The 15,891-nt window shown below is 41.5% G+C and overlaps 1 protein-coding gene across 18 annotated transcripts in view; it reads left to right on the top strand.

Annotated features, from left to right (window-relative positions):
* OTOF (otoferlin) overlaps window positions 1-15,891 on the top strand; it is a 529,099-nt gene that overhangs the window by 471,002 nt on the left and 42,206 nt on the right. For 12 of the 18 annotated variants that reach the window (XR_013276955.1, XM_077488986.1, XM_077488987.1 and 9 more), the window contains 9 exons: window positions 1,938-2,004; window positions 5,580-5,728; window positions 6,537-6,671; window positions 7,488-7,625; window positions 9,566-9,693; window positions 10,549-10,719; window positions 11,403-11,563; window positions 15,019-15,161; window positions 15,277-15,365. Coding sequence is in view for 17 of the 18 variants with exons in the window: in XM_077488986.1 (XP_077345112.1) it covers window positions 1,938-2,004; window positions 5,580-5,728; window positions 6,537-6,671; window positions 7,488-7,625; window positions 9,566-9,693; window positions 10,549-10,719; window positions 11,403-11,563; window positions 15,019-15,161; window positions 15,277-15,365 (1,181 nt within the window). In the remaining variant the exon portion in view is untranslated. The remainder of the gene's footprint in view (window positions 1-1,937; window positions 2,005-5,579; window positions 5,729-6,536; window positions 6,672-7,487; window positions 7,626-9,565; window positions 9,694-10,548; window positions 10,720-11,402; window positions 11,564-15,018; window positions 15,162-15,276; window positions 15,366-15,891) is intronic. The other 6 variants (XM_077488991.1, XM_077489002.1, XM_077488994.1 and 3 more) reach the window with 1 other exon arrangement.

Below are 15,891 nucleotides of genomic sequence, written 5' to 3' on the forward strand. Positions count from 1 at the left end.
CATTGAGGTGAACCTGAACCAAGTACACCATGGAACTCTGGAGGTTCCTTCTCAAATTTCCTTCTTGATAGTTACCCTGCTATGTCAGATGCCTTTCAGTGCCATTTTTCATTCTCTTTGCAATAATCTCTTCACCCCCACTCATGCAATCTTTAATAGCACTCAAGGATCGTACCACTACTCTTGTGTGTAACCTTACCGAACTGGCAATGTATAACATCTTGCCTTTTGACCAGGTGCAAGCTGGAACATAGTTAACAATATCTTCATTTGTCATAGATTGTCAGTAGTCTAGTTGGAGCGATTAGCTGTTAGCATCTCCAGTATCTCTCATCATCTTCTCCCATCTTTCCGATATCTCAGGGAAAACATGCTCCCTGGTCCAAGTCTCTCTGTCACATAATGGGCCAATTAAGATATCCCAGGTTGATCATGCTCCCTGATCTGTATTTGCCCAGGAAAAAGAAACACATCCTTTGATCACATACTGGACCTAGTAATATATATCAGGTTGATCATGCTCCCTGATCTGTAATTGCCCAGGGAAAAGAGACACAGCCTTTGGTCACATGCTGAACCTAGTAAGATATCCAAGGTTGAACATCTTTCCTGGTCCAAACTGGCTCAAGGAAATGAAACACCCCCTCTCAGTCACATAGGGGGAATCTAGGATGGAAAGGGACCTGGGGGTCCTAGTAGATGACAGGCTCAGCAATGACATGCAATGCCAATCTGCTGCAAGCAAAGCAAACAGAATATTGGCATGCATTAGAAAGGGGATTAAATACAGAGATAAAACGATAATTCTCCCACTTTACAAGACTCTGGTCTGGCCGCATCTAGCGTATGCTGTCCAGTTCTGGGCAACCAGTCCTCAGGAAGGATGTGCTGGAAATGGAGCGAGTACAAAGAAGGGCAACAAACTAATAAAGGGTCTGGAGGATATTAGTTATGAGGAAAGGTTGCAAGCACTGAACTTATTCTCTCTGGAGAAGAGAAGCTTGAGAGGGGATATGATTTCAATGTACAAATACCATACTGGTGACCCCATAATAGGGATAAAACTTTTCCACGAAAGGGAATTTAACTAAAATTAACTAAGCCATTCACTAAAATTTGAAGAAAAATGGTTTAACCTTAAACTGCGACAGCTGCGTGAAAACATACAGAGATATCCACTGTAATTCTGACATAAAATCACACATAAAATCACACACATACAGTAGGTTGGATTTGATTGACTTGTGTCTTTTTTAACCTTGCCTACTATGTAACTATGATGGGCGTAATAATATATCATAGGGAAAACATGTTCTCTGATCCGTGTTCACCCAGGAAAAGGCATCACACTCTCAGTCACATGATGACCGAATAGGATATCCCAGGTTGAACATGCTCTCTGTTCTATATTTGCTTAGGCAATGGGAACACACTTCTGGGGCACATGATGGGCCTATTGTTTCCCAGATTTTAGAGAGCATGTTTTCTCTCTCTCTGACTACCTCTGCAGAACTTCTTCTCCAACCAGAATCCTTTTACTTTACCTGGTTTGAGGACTTAAATCACAGAACAAAACCTCAGTTACTCACAGTGGGGGAAAAAGAGGGGTAAAATGCTCTGCGATATCATATGATTTTCAAACCAGTGACTTTTATTCCACCATTAGCTTTTATACAACTTTCCAATGACAAGCCACCTTTCATGGTTCTAAGGATGAGATGTTTACAATGAATAACATGGCTGCCTCCCCAGTTTATTAGACTGATTTCACAGTAAACCTACAAATAACTTTGTACAACAGATGACAGAATTACACTGCAACCAAATTGTCAACAAAGGCTTTTCCTATTCAATTTTTCAAATGTTGTCTGGTATTAATTCCATGTATTGTGCTTTTGTAATATTTTCCTTTTTTTTGTTTTTGCTGTCAAATTCAGCAACTGCGTCAGCAAGAAGCCGCAGCGGCAGAAGCTGAGGAAAAGGAGGAGATGGAAATCGCAGAGGGTAATTCTTGAAAAAGTGATATGTTCACTTTCCCGTTTATGTTTAGCTGACATGATGTTCTCAGGCACAGGGGATTCTGGGAAGCAGTTATAGTGGTTTTTCTTAAGTATTTTTATAGAAGAAAAATGTCTAAAAATGTGAGAGTGAGCTGTTTTTCTTTGTCTACAACTTCACTCCATCTCCATGACTTAAAGCTATGAAAGTTGGCACAACATGTATACACAAATTTAGATCCGTTTCTATCAAATGTTATGATCAATGTAGTTTTAGTTAGTGTACAGCTTATCTGAAATATTTAAATATATTGTATTATTATTTATTATTAATGTCAAGGCATGCTAGGGCATCACCATAATAACTTTATCCTGCAATAACTTCTAATTTAAAATGAAAGGCTAAGTCCAACCAAAATTTATATTTCATTTAAGGGTGGAGCCCAGTGGGTAAAATCATTTGCTGACTTTTTTTTTTTTTATCTTTCTGGGACTCTGATTTTCAGATACCCTTATTGTAAATCGGGCTCTGCACACTCCTTGAGGCATCTCCGTCACTTTTCACTTTCAGGCACTACTTTTCCTAAAGTCGAAAAAATAAAAAACAAATTGAAAAAATGACCATGGTAATAGTGTGACACCCAAGCAAGGGAAGGTGTGGAGTGATCCTTTCAGTAACTGCATGAATAAAGTCTTGATTGGCTACAATTTAAATAATAACTATATTTTTATTTAGATTAAAAATTGGGACAATTCATCATTGAAAAGCCACCCCTGAGTCAGTGACTTTGTCTAGGCTGACATGATGTGTTCTATTTATACTTTTCCTACACTGTACTGAGATAGTCCACTTGCTCCCTTGCCCCTAGTGAACCTTGGTTGAGGTGAACCTCTATTCTACTAAATTGATGGATGATGGTACAATTTGTTGCTTTAAATTATTAAATTTATGGTTACAATTTCTAGAGGCCTTTTCTTTCTAGGCTGACATGATGTCATCAGTCTGCTGCAGTCAGGAGGAAGCATTTCCTCAGTCTACTGTTCAGTGATCAGACTGTACATTTAAAATTTTTTTGCGAATCAGAAGTGTGAGAGTCTGCAGCAGGGGCTGATCTGTGTAATGGCCTTATTTACCTGGTCAGCCAATTGGTGGTTGAGCCACAGTTTTAGCTAGGGTGGAAAAGGACCTGGGGTTCCTAGTAGATGAATGGCATGCAATGCCAAGCTGCTGCTAACAAAGCAAACAGAATATTGGCATGCATTGAAAAGGGGGTCAACTCCAGAGATAAAACAATAATTCTCCCACTCTACAAGACTCTGGTCTGGCCGCACCTAGAGTAAGCTGTCCAGTTCTGGACACCAGTCCTCAGGAAAGATGTACTGGAAATGGAGCAAGTACAAAGGGCAACAAAGCTAATAAAGTGTCTGGAGGATATTAGTTATGAGGAAAGGTTGGGAGCACTGAACTTATTCTCTCTGGAGAAGAGATGCTTTAGAGAGGATATGATTTCAATTTATAAATACCGTACTGGTGACCCCATAATAGGGTGAAAACTTTTTCGTAGAAGGGAGTTTAACAAGAGTCGTGATAACTCATTAAAATTAGAAGAAAAGAGGTTTAACCTTAAACTGCATAGAGGATTCTTTACTGTAAGCCCTTGTACACACGGTCGGAGAATCAGTCGGAATGTGTCCTATCAGACCATGTCGTTGGATAATCCGACTGTGTGTGGTATGCATCGGACTGATTCCGTCCAAATATCCGCCGGACCCAATTTTCCAACATGTTGGAAATATTTCCCGACCAACTGGGCCGGTCGGACATACTCCGATCATGTTTAGAGAATTTTGATCGGACCAAGTGCCACGCATGCTCAGATCAAATTCCTACATCAAAGCTATTGGCTACTAGCCTGAACGTAGTCCCGTCGTAACGAAATTACGTCATCACGTTCTGAAAGATCGGATTTTTCGCCAACTTTGTCCGACCGTGTGTATGCAACAGTTTCGGACAAGATCCGACGGACAAAATCCGACGGGCAAAATCCGACGGATTTAGTTGTGGAAATCTCCGACCGTGTGTACAGGGGCTAAGAGTGGCAAGGGTGTGGAATTCCCTTCGACAGGTGGGGGCATCGATAGTTTAAAGAAACTATTAGATAAGTACCTGAACAACCACAACATACAGGGATATACAATGTAATACTGACATATAATCACACACATAGGTTGGACTTGTGTCTTTTTTCAACCTCACCTACTATGTAAATTCGTAGCTGCTTTGAATCTCGCAGACCATCATGCCCCTCTTATTGAATTGTAAGAGTAGTGGAGGAGAGAAATAACAGGAATATTTTATATCAAACTATTACATTTTAATATGTGACAATTGTCCTTTGATTTGGAGTAAATAATTTAAGTTATACCAGCATGTGATTCAGCCTGCTAAAATCCACCCAAGAAAATGTTGGTTTTGGAAGGATGTTGCTTTTTAATATAAAACAGACTTTCCTTATCTATACTCAGTAATCTAAAAAAAAAAAAATATTAGTACAATATGTAGTTTGAGAGAGCTATATGAGTTAAAGTCGTTTGGTTACTTGCTTAGAACCTTCATTGTAATAACTTAAAGGAGTCACCTTCCTCAGCCTCTAACCTTACAAGATCAGCACCTTTATCCAGCTTTTTACTTTAACTTAGCAAACTGAATTTAGTGAGTTAATAAATTCCTACTTATTACTAATAGTAATAATAAATAGAAACATTTATGTGAAAGAGACCTGCTTTTTGTGTCATAAGTAGTATTAGATCCCTTTCACATGGAACGCAGTTGGATGCAGTTGAATGCATTTTGAACCGCACTCCAAATGCAAAACAGTCCAAAATCAAGGTAATCCTATGATCATAGTTCAAAGCTTTGCAGTGCAGTTGGCGTAGTTAAAAAAAAGTAGAGCATTCTGCATTTTTCCACACCGGAAATGCAGGGGACGCGCTACAAATGCGCTACAAATGCGCTTCAAATGCCCCGTACTGCACCCCTTTAAGGCCAAGAAAGCCAAGCTGAAAAAGTATAGAAAAACGCACTGCAAATGCAGCACAAAACGAATTCAAGTGCACATCAAATGCGTTTCAAATACATGTAAACATGAGTCAAATATGTGCAATTAGGTATGACATTTTTGTTATTTAAAAAAAAAAACTTTAATGTCCCTTTAAGACTCCTATTAGTTATTATAATGAAGCGGTAGATGACTAATGGCTAGATTTTAAAAAAATTACAGTACACTTTAAGACATGAATAAATGTTATAGATTATAGTAGAAAATAAGGCTGGTAAGTATAGTGGCTTCTACAATACATGTATTATTTCTGTTGAGGTTTGATGACCTCTTATCCTACCTCAGTGTGCCCTTTATTAGAGAAAGAAATATACATGAATTTAGAAGGTGATAGCTGGAGCGGGAGGTCTTAGACCCATTCCCTGCTCTGAACTATCTGTCAACTTTCATGCACATCGTGGTTTAGTGTCTTGTGTTGGTTCCTTCCATTTCCACTCCATCCAACCCTTGTGTGATGGCTCAGAGATCAAAATTGATGAATCTCCCATGAAAGGCGCCAAGGGTCAGTCGAAGAACAAAGAAAAAGTGAAAGTGCCCAAAGAGGACAAGAAAAAGAAGCAACAAGCCGAGCAAGCAGAGAAGAAGAACAAACAGAAGATTGATGAGTTAAAGGTGCGTAGGGAGTGGATGTAATCTGTGCATTTTATGCAATCCCTGTGCCTTTTTTTTAATTATTACAGCTTCTTGCCACTTTTTGAATGTATTCAATGTATTGAATGTATTGAAGTGACAACTCTTTCCAGTTGATACTGTTCTCATGTCCATTGAAGACATCCTTCCTATAATAATTGACTGGTTGATGTCAGGCAAGAGAAATGTAGGAAAACTGAGCAGTGGAATTACCTGGCCACACATTTATACTATTCTTAAAGCAGAAATTTTGCCCCCTGCACAATATTCCAGTCAACAATGCTGCCCAAGATGTATGAAGGTTGTTGATAGGAGAACTATACAGGGGGTGTCAGACTGCTGGAAACCCAGACTAAATTACTTAAAGCGGAACTACACTGCTTCTGAGCCCCACAAAGCAAAATGCTATTTCATCCATTTTTAATATTCAAAGCAAAGGTCCCATCTATCCATGTCGCCATGCATTTATTTTGCATACTAGCAGAAGGGTGTGCTTAGCTGAGAAAACCCCTCCTCCCCTCCAGAAGACTCCTGGGTTGTATGACATTATTTGCCTAGGCAAGAAACCTGGAAGTAACTAAATAACCATACAAAGAAATTTCTTAAAACAAGGAAATATGATATACGTCCCTATCTATTTACTAATGCTAGCAGCATGAGGATTAAAAATAGTCAATGCTGATTGAGAGAGTGAAGTTCCACTTTAATTTGGGTATTATGATTTCTACACATGTGGATTATGAATGTTTGCTGTCTCCTGACTTCAGCCCTTATGTTTGGCTAAATCCAGGTCTTCAACAAAGAACTAGAAACTGAATTTGACTGTTTTGAAGACTGGCTGCACACATTCAACTTACTAAGAGGGAAGATCGGGGATGACGATGACACAGTCAGCGAGGAGGAGCGGATAGTGGGGAGGTTTAAAGTGAGTATCAAACAGTGCCCAATAGGTTAATTTTGTGACATAATGGGTTTGATTGCTAAAGGCAAATAGTCTGCATACTTTGCAAGTGCAGTTGTTCCAGAGTTTAGTAAATAAGGGGAATCTCTGCTGGCTTCCATCATCCAATCATGTGCAAGCAAAATGCATTTTTTTTGTTTTGTTTTTTTCTTGCATTTTATTGGGTATTCTTAGTAAGTGAAGCTTTACCTCATTTATTAGGCTTTGGAGCAACTGCGATTGCAAAGTGTACAGTCTATTTGTACTTAGTAATCACTCACAATGCATTTTTAAGAAATAACATGATGCTTGGAATAAGAAAAGGGAAGTCCATATTTTGGTCAAAATTGCAAAGCAATCAAAGACATAAAATTATGGTTTCAAATTGCCACAATCAGGCAAAAATCTAAATTGCCCCATTGGGCAATACTGCATAGTTTTTGACAAAATTATCAATTTTTTCCAGTTAAAATTCCATATCAATTAATTCTATTGAGGCTGTCAATTCATTTACCAGTTTTAACTTTACCATCAACTTAACATTTGTGATTGACCAAACTCCTGGTTGTTTGGCTGCCTAGTATCTAATTATTATTTTGGATTATCTGTACAATTCCCATTTCCTCAAAAAGTTGGTGAAATTGATAGAAAATGCACAGGTGTATAGTCAGCTTTAGACATTAGACTGATGTTATACTTAACTTCCAATTGGGTGTTAGAATAATCCACCAAACTAAGTTTTTCACTTGTGTTTTTCTGATTCATGAATCCAGCTACAAATATGAAATATTTCCTCCACAGGGTTCTATGTGTGTGTATAAGGTTCCACTACCTGATGATATCACCAAAGAAGCTGGCTATGACCCCAACTTTGGCATGTTCCAAGGAATTCCCAGTAATGATCCCATGAATGTACTAGTACGAGTCTACGTTGTGAGGGTGAGCAGCAGTTCCATGTGTTTTGCATGATAATATGCTCCTAATGAACATTATAAAGCCTGTGAAGAGGAAGTGTAGGAAATGTGGACCAACCTTGGTTTTTCCAATAATTAATGTTTAGAGTTAAGTTTCATATTTAAATGGAAAACATAATATATCCTTTCTATTGTAAGTTCAGGACTTAAAGTATAACTAAAGGCTACTGTTTGACAGTGTTAGGGCCAATTTCACACTAGTGCGACATGCGCTCTGACATCGAGAACACAAGTTGCATGACATGTCAAAATTAATGAAAAAAAATGGCGTGGGGTCCCCCCAAACGCCATACCAAACCCTTATCCGAGCATGCAGACATGTCAGGAAAGGGAGGGTGAGCAAGCGCCCCCCTCCAGGCCATATCAGACCCCAAAGCATCTTGACCCCAAGTTGATCCCAACAACCCTGGATGGTGTCTGTGGGGGTCTGCAGGCGGGGGGCTTATCAAAATTTTGAAGCCCCCTTTACACATCCCTCTGGTGATGGGTTCCTTCTATGGACTTCTCCCTGCTCTGCTGTCTTCTCCTTCCGGTGATGTCTTCTTCCTCTGATCTTCTCCCTCTGTTGCTGGCTTCTCCGCTGCCAACCCGGTCCTCCTCCAACGCTGGCTCCTGCCATTGTGTTATCTCAGATGTCTACCAGTTCTTATATAGCCATGGAGCGTGGCCATCCAGTGGCATCACATGAGACTCCCCCACTCTTGTGACGCCATGTATAGCAGCACTCCTGTGTAGAATCACGTATATGTACGTGATACTGCACTCATGCCTAGGGGCGTGCACATGCTGCTGGCGGGCTGCTTCTGCTCTGATTATTCACAGCAAGCAAAGCAGATCTGTGGGTGCCGGGCAATGGATGTCCACCCGCCAGTCATCAGGCAGAGACACAGCATGGAGCTCTGCCTATGTAAACAAGGCGGTGCTTTGTTCTGACAGGGGGGAAATTATTCATTTTGTGTCCCTGCAAAGCAGGGAATAAAATCCATCACTTCCCTTAGTAAAAACAGCACACAATTAAGTTAACCCTTTGATCGCCCTAGATGTTTAACCCCTTCCCGGCCAGTGTCATTAGTACGGTAACAGCGTATATATTTTAGCACTGATTACTGTATTAGTGTCACTGGTTCCCACAAAGTGTCAAAAGTGTCAGTATCAAATTGTTCACCACAATAGGACAGTCCTGCTATAAGTCGCTGATCCCCGCCATTACTAGTATAAAAATATATATAAAAATTCCAGTATATACCATAGTTTGTAGCTATAACGTTTGTGCAAAGCAATCAACATACGCTTATTGGGATTTTTTTACCAAAAATATGAGGCAGAATACATATTGGCCTAAATTGATGAATAAATTCGATTTTTTACATTTTTTTATTGGATATGTTTTATATCAGAATGTAAAAAATATTGTTTTGTTTTTTTCTCAAAATTGTTGGTCTTTTTTTTCTTTATAGCACAAAAAAAGCAGTGGTGCTCAAATACCACCCAAAACAAAGCTTTATTTGAAAATAAAGATATACATTTTGAGTACAGTGTTGCATGTGCGTGCAATTGTCAGTTAAAGCAATGCAGTGCCGTATCTCAAAAAAATGGCCTGATCATGAAAGGAGGTAAATCTTCCAGAGGTCAAGTGGATAATCAAAAAATGACACACCTGAAAATAATAGGCACACCTTTTATTTCTGCAACCTAAATTCTTACAGCTGCTGTATACAAAGACTTTTGAGATTACTGACTGAAGACGGTTCTTGGGGCTTGGTGGAGCTTTTGATCAAAAAACGGGCCCATTTGTGTCCTGTAGCTTGCCAATATAGCTGTAGTTTTTCCATGATAAAGTAAACTATTATTGTTAGAGAAACCTATCAATAGTGTAACATATAAACTTTTCCTTTACCTTTGTAGGCTACAGATTTACATCCTGCTGACATCAATGGGAAAGCTGATCCTTATGTTGTTATAAAACTGGGCAAAACTGAAATCAAAGACAAAGAGAACTACATCTCCAAACAACTAAATCCTGTCTTTGGAAAGTGAGTCACTCATTTTATATTATTTATCTGTCATATTAAAGTTGGCCCATCTAGACCAATTTAATGAACCAGACAGAAGCCATGGTGACATCTTTCATAGGAACCATTGAGTATAATATTTCCTGTGTTTACAGACACAACATGCAATACATAAAATACATCAATCTGCCGTAGCATTGTCACCACCCACCATAACCCATCAAGGTATGGATTCCACTAGACCTCTGAAGGTATGCAGTGGTATCTGGCACCAAGACATCACTAAACTATCTTTTAGCCCCTTACCGGCCCTTAAAGTAGATCTCTATGCCGGGAGGTGGAGGCAGGCATTCCAATCACGTGACTGCTGTGATTGGCAGTCATAGCAGTCACCTGATCAGAAAACTCCTGATCACAAATATGCATCAGGAGCTTTCTGTTACCCATTCGTTATTATACTATGCTGAGAGCTCACTTTCAGTACAGTAAAGTGTTTGATTGGATTGAGATCTGGAGAATTTTGAGGCCAATGCAACACGTCAAACTTATTGTTGTGTTCCTCAAACCATTCTTGAATTCATCAGATCAGGCCACCTTCTTCCATTGCTCTATGGTCCAGTTCTGAAGCTCACATGCCCATTGTAGGCACTTTTGTCTGGCTCACTGGTTTGCAGCTTTCAACACATCCACTTCAGGGACAACATGTCCGCTGGCTGCCTAATATATTTCACTCACTTGTAACATGAGAAGCAATGTTTTTCACTTTACCTGTTCATGCTCATACTGTTATGGGTGATCGGTGTGTATTTCCAAGCTTGTTTTTCCTAGTACCTTCCAATAATATATTTTTTTCTATATTTAAATTGCTTTTACTAGATCATTTGACATTGAGGCCACATTCCCCATGGAGTCCATGCTAACAGTGGCCGTTTATGATTGGGACTTGGTGGGGACTGATGACTTGATTGGAGAGACCAAGATCGATCTGGAGAACCGTTATTACAGCAAGCACAGAGCAACATGTGGGATAGCACAGACATACGCCATGTATGTATAATCAGATATATTGCCTTATATGTTATCTATTATATGTTGTAATTGTTTCTCGCAGTACGCATCATGTGTCCTATTCTTTTAAACACCTAAGGAAGCCATAATACGTGCTTAGTCCTTAAATAAACTTCCTGAAAATAATTGCACAAATTTTACAACCAACACAATATAATCAAAAATCCATGAAGAGAAAGTCTTTAAATAGAAACTGTTTGGCATCTGTTGATACTTCTTGTCATATTAGAATTTGACTGAAACTCTCACGTGTCATGAACTTTCATTCTGGGCACTCCTGAACATCCACCCCAAGCTTTGATATCTACTGAAAGTCCTTGGGAATATAGGTGATAGCAGCTCAGGACCAGGACAAGGTCCATTCTATACAGCACATTCGCTGTTTCCCAGTCCATTTGAAGGAAGACCCATTCTGGGTCAAACCCAAAAGCACTAGTACTTCACATCTAGTAGCCCAGTGCTACCACACGAACCAACTTTGTAGCATGGCAGGTACAGACAAAAATATTCTGTGTTTGTTGTGTAGGATATCAGTTAATGTTCATTTTAGCAATGCTCTTGGGAGCAGCCAAAAGCACAAAACATAATTTAGATCCAAACATCTCTGACATTAGAGTCTACAAGAAAGATAAAAGTAAGTAAAGTTTTGGTTCTGTTTTCAGACATGGTTATAATATGTGGAGAGATCCCATGAAACCTACCCAGATCTTGTCCAAACTCTGCAAAGAAGGGAAAATTGATGGCCCCCACTATGGCCCCGGAGGACGAGTCAAAGTTCTAAATCGTGTTTTCACTGGTCCCACTGAGATTGAAGATGAAAACGGTGAGGCGATTCTCTTACTCCACTAAATGTTTGCATTTGGTCCAGTGCTAAATATGAAATATGAAAGTATACAAGTATATAAACTGATGTATTTTGTGTATAATTTTTTTAATAACTTCAATCAAAACTTTTTTTATTTTTATCTGATCTCCCCTGGTACTATTTCACAACATCTTTTCTTTGTGCCTTCAGAATGCTACTACTACATACACTTTCTCATCTTTATACGATGAAAAAGCGCATTTGTTATTTTTTCATTTTGAATCCTAAGTACAGTAGATAAAAAAATAGTAAAAACTCTACGGTGTACTTAAAGCTGAAGTTTAATCTGGTTGCGCCTTCCCCCTCCCTCCCTCATTGACTGTTGAAATGTTTTTTTTTTAAACTTCTAGTTGTCCTCACATACTGTTATCACTGAGTTTCTGTGCTTCTTTATGCAATTCAAGCATAACATTGGTGGATGGAAGGGGCTGTAAATAGCTTCCTGAAAACATCACAGCACCCTGCCTCAGTACCCCTCTCAAGAGTCCTCTTATGCCTCATACACACGATCAAACAATCCGGTGGAAAAGTCCGGTGGACAATCCCGCCGTGTGGGCTCTGGCGGACTTTTTTTTCCCAAAAGTCCAGCGGACTAAGAAAGTATTTTTGCACTCCAATTTGTCCGCCGGGCTCGCATTTCGGCGGACAATCCGCCGTACTTTTGAAATGAACGGACTTTTCCGGCCCGGATTTTGAGCGCGTCTCCAGGTAGCCGGGGCCAGCGAAGGAGACGTCGCCGGCCCCGTCACCTGGTATGGACTTAAAGGGGAACCCCTACGCCAAAAAATCGACGTGGGGGTCCCCCCCAGGTCCATATCAGACCCTTATCCGAGCACGCTACCCGGCCAGCCAGGAAAGGGGGTGAGGATGAGCGAGCGCCACCCCCCCCAAGCCGTACCAGGCCGTGTGCCCTCAACATGGGGGGGTGCCTTGGGGAAGGGGGGGCGCGCGGCTCCCCACCCCAAAGCACCTTGTGCCCATGTTGATGAGGACAAGGGCCTCTTCCCGACAACCCTGGCCATTGGATGCTAGGATCCCAGAGGATGCTGGGACTGTGACATCATAATGGGCGGGGACATCATCCGGCGATGTCCCTATATAAGTCGCTGCATGCCGCATCCCTGCCATTGTGACCGGAGACCGCGACGAGGCAACATCTCCAGAAGAGAAGAACAGAAGAGAAGAACAGAAGACGGCGGCAGCGGTGACAGAAGACCGGGCCACCGCCTGTAAAAGAGCTAGAAGAAGGCGTGGTGGCCTGGCAAGAAGAACCGAAGAGGGGGACAAGACCCCCGAAGAGGGGGGCAAGACCCCTAAAGTCGGAAGAAGAGGGCGGCGGTGAAGAAGAAAGCCGGGCTCCTCCGCTAGTGAAAGAGCTAGCAAAAGAGCAGAAGATAGCGGAGGAGTCCGGCGAGAAGACCCCCGAAGACGGAAGAAGACCCCCGGAGCTGTGCAATAAACTATTTTAACCCTTGTGTGTTGTGTTTTTTTTTTACTTTTTTTCACAGGTGAATGGGTAGGGGTACATTGTACCCCATACTCATTCACATCGGGTGGGGGGGAGGGATTCTGATAAGCCCGCCGCCCACAGACCCTGACAACCAAAGGCCAGGGTTGTCGGGAAGAGGCCCTTGTCCTCATCAACATGAGGACAAGTGCTTTGGGGTGGGGGGGCTGCGTGGCCCCCCCTTCCCCAAGGCACCCCCCCATGTTGAGGGCATGCGGCCTGGTACGGCTCAGGAGGGGGGGCGCTCACTCGTCCCCAACCCCTTTCCTGGCCGGCCGGGTAGCGTGCTCGGATAAGGGTCTGATATGGACCTGGGGAGGACCCCCACGCGATTGTTCGGCGTAGGGGTTCCCCTTTAAGTCCATACCAGGTGACGGGCCAGCGACGCCTCCTTCGCTGGCCCCGGCTACCTGGAGACGCGCTCAAAATGAGTGGACTTTCCTCCGCATGTGTGGGCAAGTCTGTTCATTTCAAAAGTACGGCAGATAGTCCGGCAGACTTAGTACGCTGTATTAGTCCGCTGAAAAAGTGCCGTGTGTGGGCAAGTAGCTCGTTCGGAAAGTCCGGCGGACAGTCCGGCGGAAAGTCCGCCAGACTAAGTCCGCCGGATAGTCTGCTACGTGTGTACGCGGCATTAGAGTGTTTGTGAAAGAAATAAAAAAAAGTAACATGTTATACTTACCTGCTCTGTGCAGTGGTTATAGACAGAGAAGCCCCAATCCTCCTCTTCTCGGGTCCTTTGCTGGCGCTCTGGGACCCTCCCCCTTCCCCATAGCAAGCCGCTTGCTATAGTGGCCCTTGTGCATGATTGCTCCTGATTCTCTGTATCAAAAGACATAAAGAGCTCTGCTCAGCCCCACCCCCCACTCCCTTCTCACTGGCTGTGATTCAGAGCAGAGGGAATCAATGGTTCCTGCAGCTGCATCTCAGCCAAAGAACAGGAAAAGCCACTGCTCTTGTGCACATCGCTGAATCAGGATCTGGCTTAGGAAGCATTGGGGGGGACGCTGAGGGGGAAGCTGCACACTGAAGGTTTTTCAACCTCTAGAACCACTTTCAGTTCTGATGCAGGCAGTTGGCTGGCTCTTGGGAGTCGTTATGCAAATATCAAAATTCTTTGATAGATGGGTCTTAATGCTATGGAGTGGGCACTCCTAGGCAAACTGCATTTGCATGTAATGCTGAGCCTCCAAAAAAATCCAATGAATAAAAGAGGTGGACCAAGGCCAGTCAAGTAGAAGAGGAAAAGGCTAGATAATGCTGGGCATCCTCTGGCCAGAAAATGAGGTGGACTGTATCAGACTTGCTGCAGCTTTTAATGAACATTGTGAGAAGCTCACACTTTTCAGTGAAATCAGAGTAAGCTGTTTCAGCTATTTTTTACTCTGATTACAGACCTTCTTTTTATTGTGAAAGAACCTAAAATATATGTAAACTAAATACATCTTCCGATCATCTCCTGGGCTTTGGCTCTCCGCTGAGTGTCATAAAGAGGTGGTTGTATGATAGTTGTATTGTAGAATTAACAATTGTTCTTGTGAAAAATGTATTAATTAGTAAAATTGTACTAACAGTCCCTCTACTGAAGTCTACTCAACCTTGAGTTCAAAAGAGAATAGGTTATGGATTTATGGACATCTACATTTTCATTGTTGAACTGTTTATCTGTTGGTACATCTAATGTGATGATATCATAACAGTACCAATGAAACACCTAAAAGGGATAGATAAGTTGGGATTGTGTTCTATTGAGAAAGATCCTGCCAGTAGACTACCATTTCCTCAAATTGTCCTTAAAAATTTAGTTTGTTTAATTCAGTACTATTTCTCTTAGAAGGAGAGTTAATTCCCAAATACGTATCATTCAATTACCCTTTGAGATCTTTTAACAATATTGTACCTTCAGGTCAGAAGAAGCAAACAGACGAACATTTGGCCCTTTCGGTTCTTCAGCACTGGGAGGAGATTCCGCGAGTTGGCTGCAGGTTGATTCCAGAACATGTAGAGACACGACCCCTGTTAAATCCAGACAAGCCAGGAATTGAACAGGTGAAATAAATGCGAAGGTTCTTAATCCGCAAAATGTGCACCAATTTTACATACCTAATGAGGTCAGCTATTTTATTCAATGAAGCAATTTTAAAGCAAGGCTTCTTTCTTGCAGGGTCGTATAGAAATGTGGGTAGATATGTTCCCCATGGACATGCCCGCTCCGGGTCCTGCCATTGATATCTCTCCAAGGAAGCCAAAAAGGTACAATAAAACCTTTTTCTATGCGATCAAAATGTTCTCCATCGAATTGAATCAAATTATAATTATCAAATTATAATTAAGACAATGCTTGTTGTGAAATGTCCAGTGCTGGACACATATTTATTTCAACTAGTTATCAATAGTTAATTTCATTCCTTGTGACACCATGACATTTAATGATGGTGTCACTCTCAATGCTAAATTATTAATTATTAAAGAGGTGCACTTTGGGAATAAATGGTTAGCATAGTAACCTTACAAGGATGTGCCCTTAGGGCTGATTGCACTCAGGGACACACTTCTCTCAACTATTTGTGGCAACTGGTCAGCATCTAAATTTGTGTGAAATAAAGGTTTGGGAGGATATTTCCATTCTGTATCTTACCAAATTCCCCCATGCCACCCCAGTGGATAGTTCCAATAGAACAGCTGAAGAGTTCCCATGAGTCAAGCTTAACTCAACCATGCTAGATAAGACTGGAGAACCTACTGGAGTGGTCTTGGTGCAGGCATTCCATTTTGAAAT

Source organism: Lithobates pipiens, unplaced genomic scaffold, assembly GCF_037356315.1.
Source record: "Lithobates pipiens isolate NorthernLeopardFrog02 unplaced genomic scaffold, aLitPip1_a1.2 Scaffold_18, whole genome shotgun sequence".
In the NCBI taxonomy this organism is placed as follows: Eukaryota; Metazoa; Chordata; class Amphibia; order Anura; family Ranidae; genus Lithobates; species Lithobates pipiens.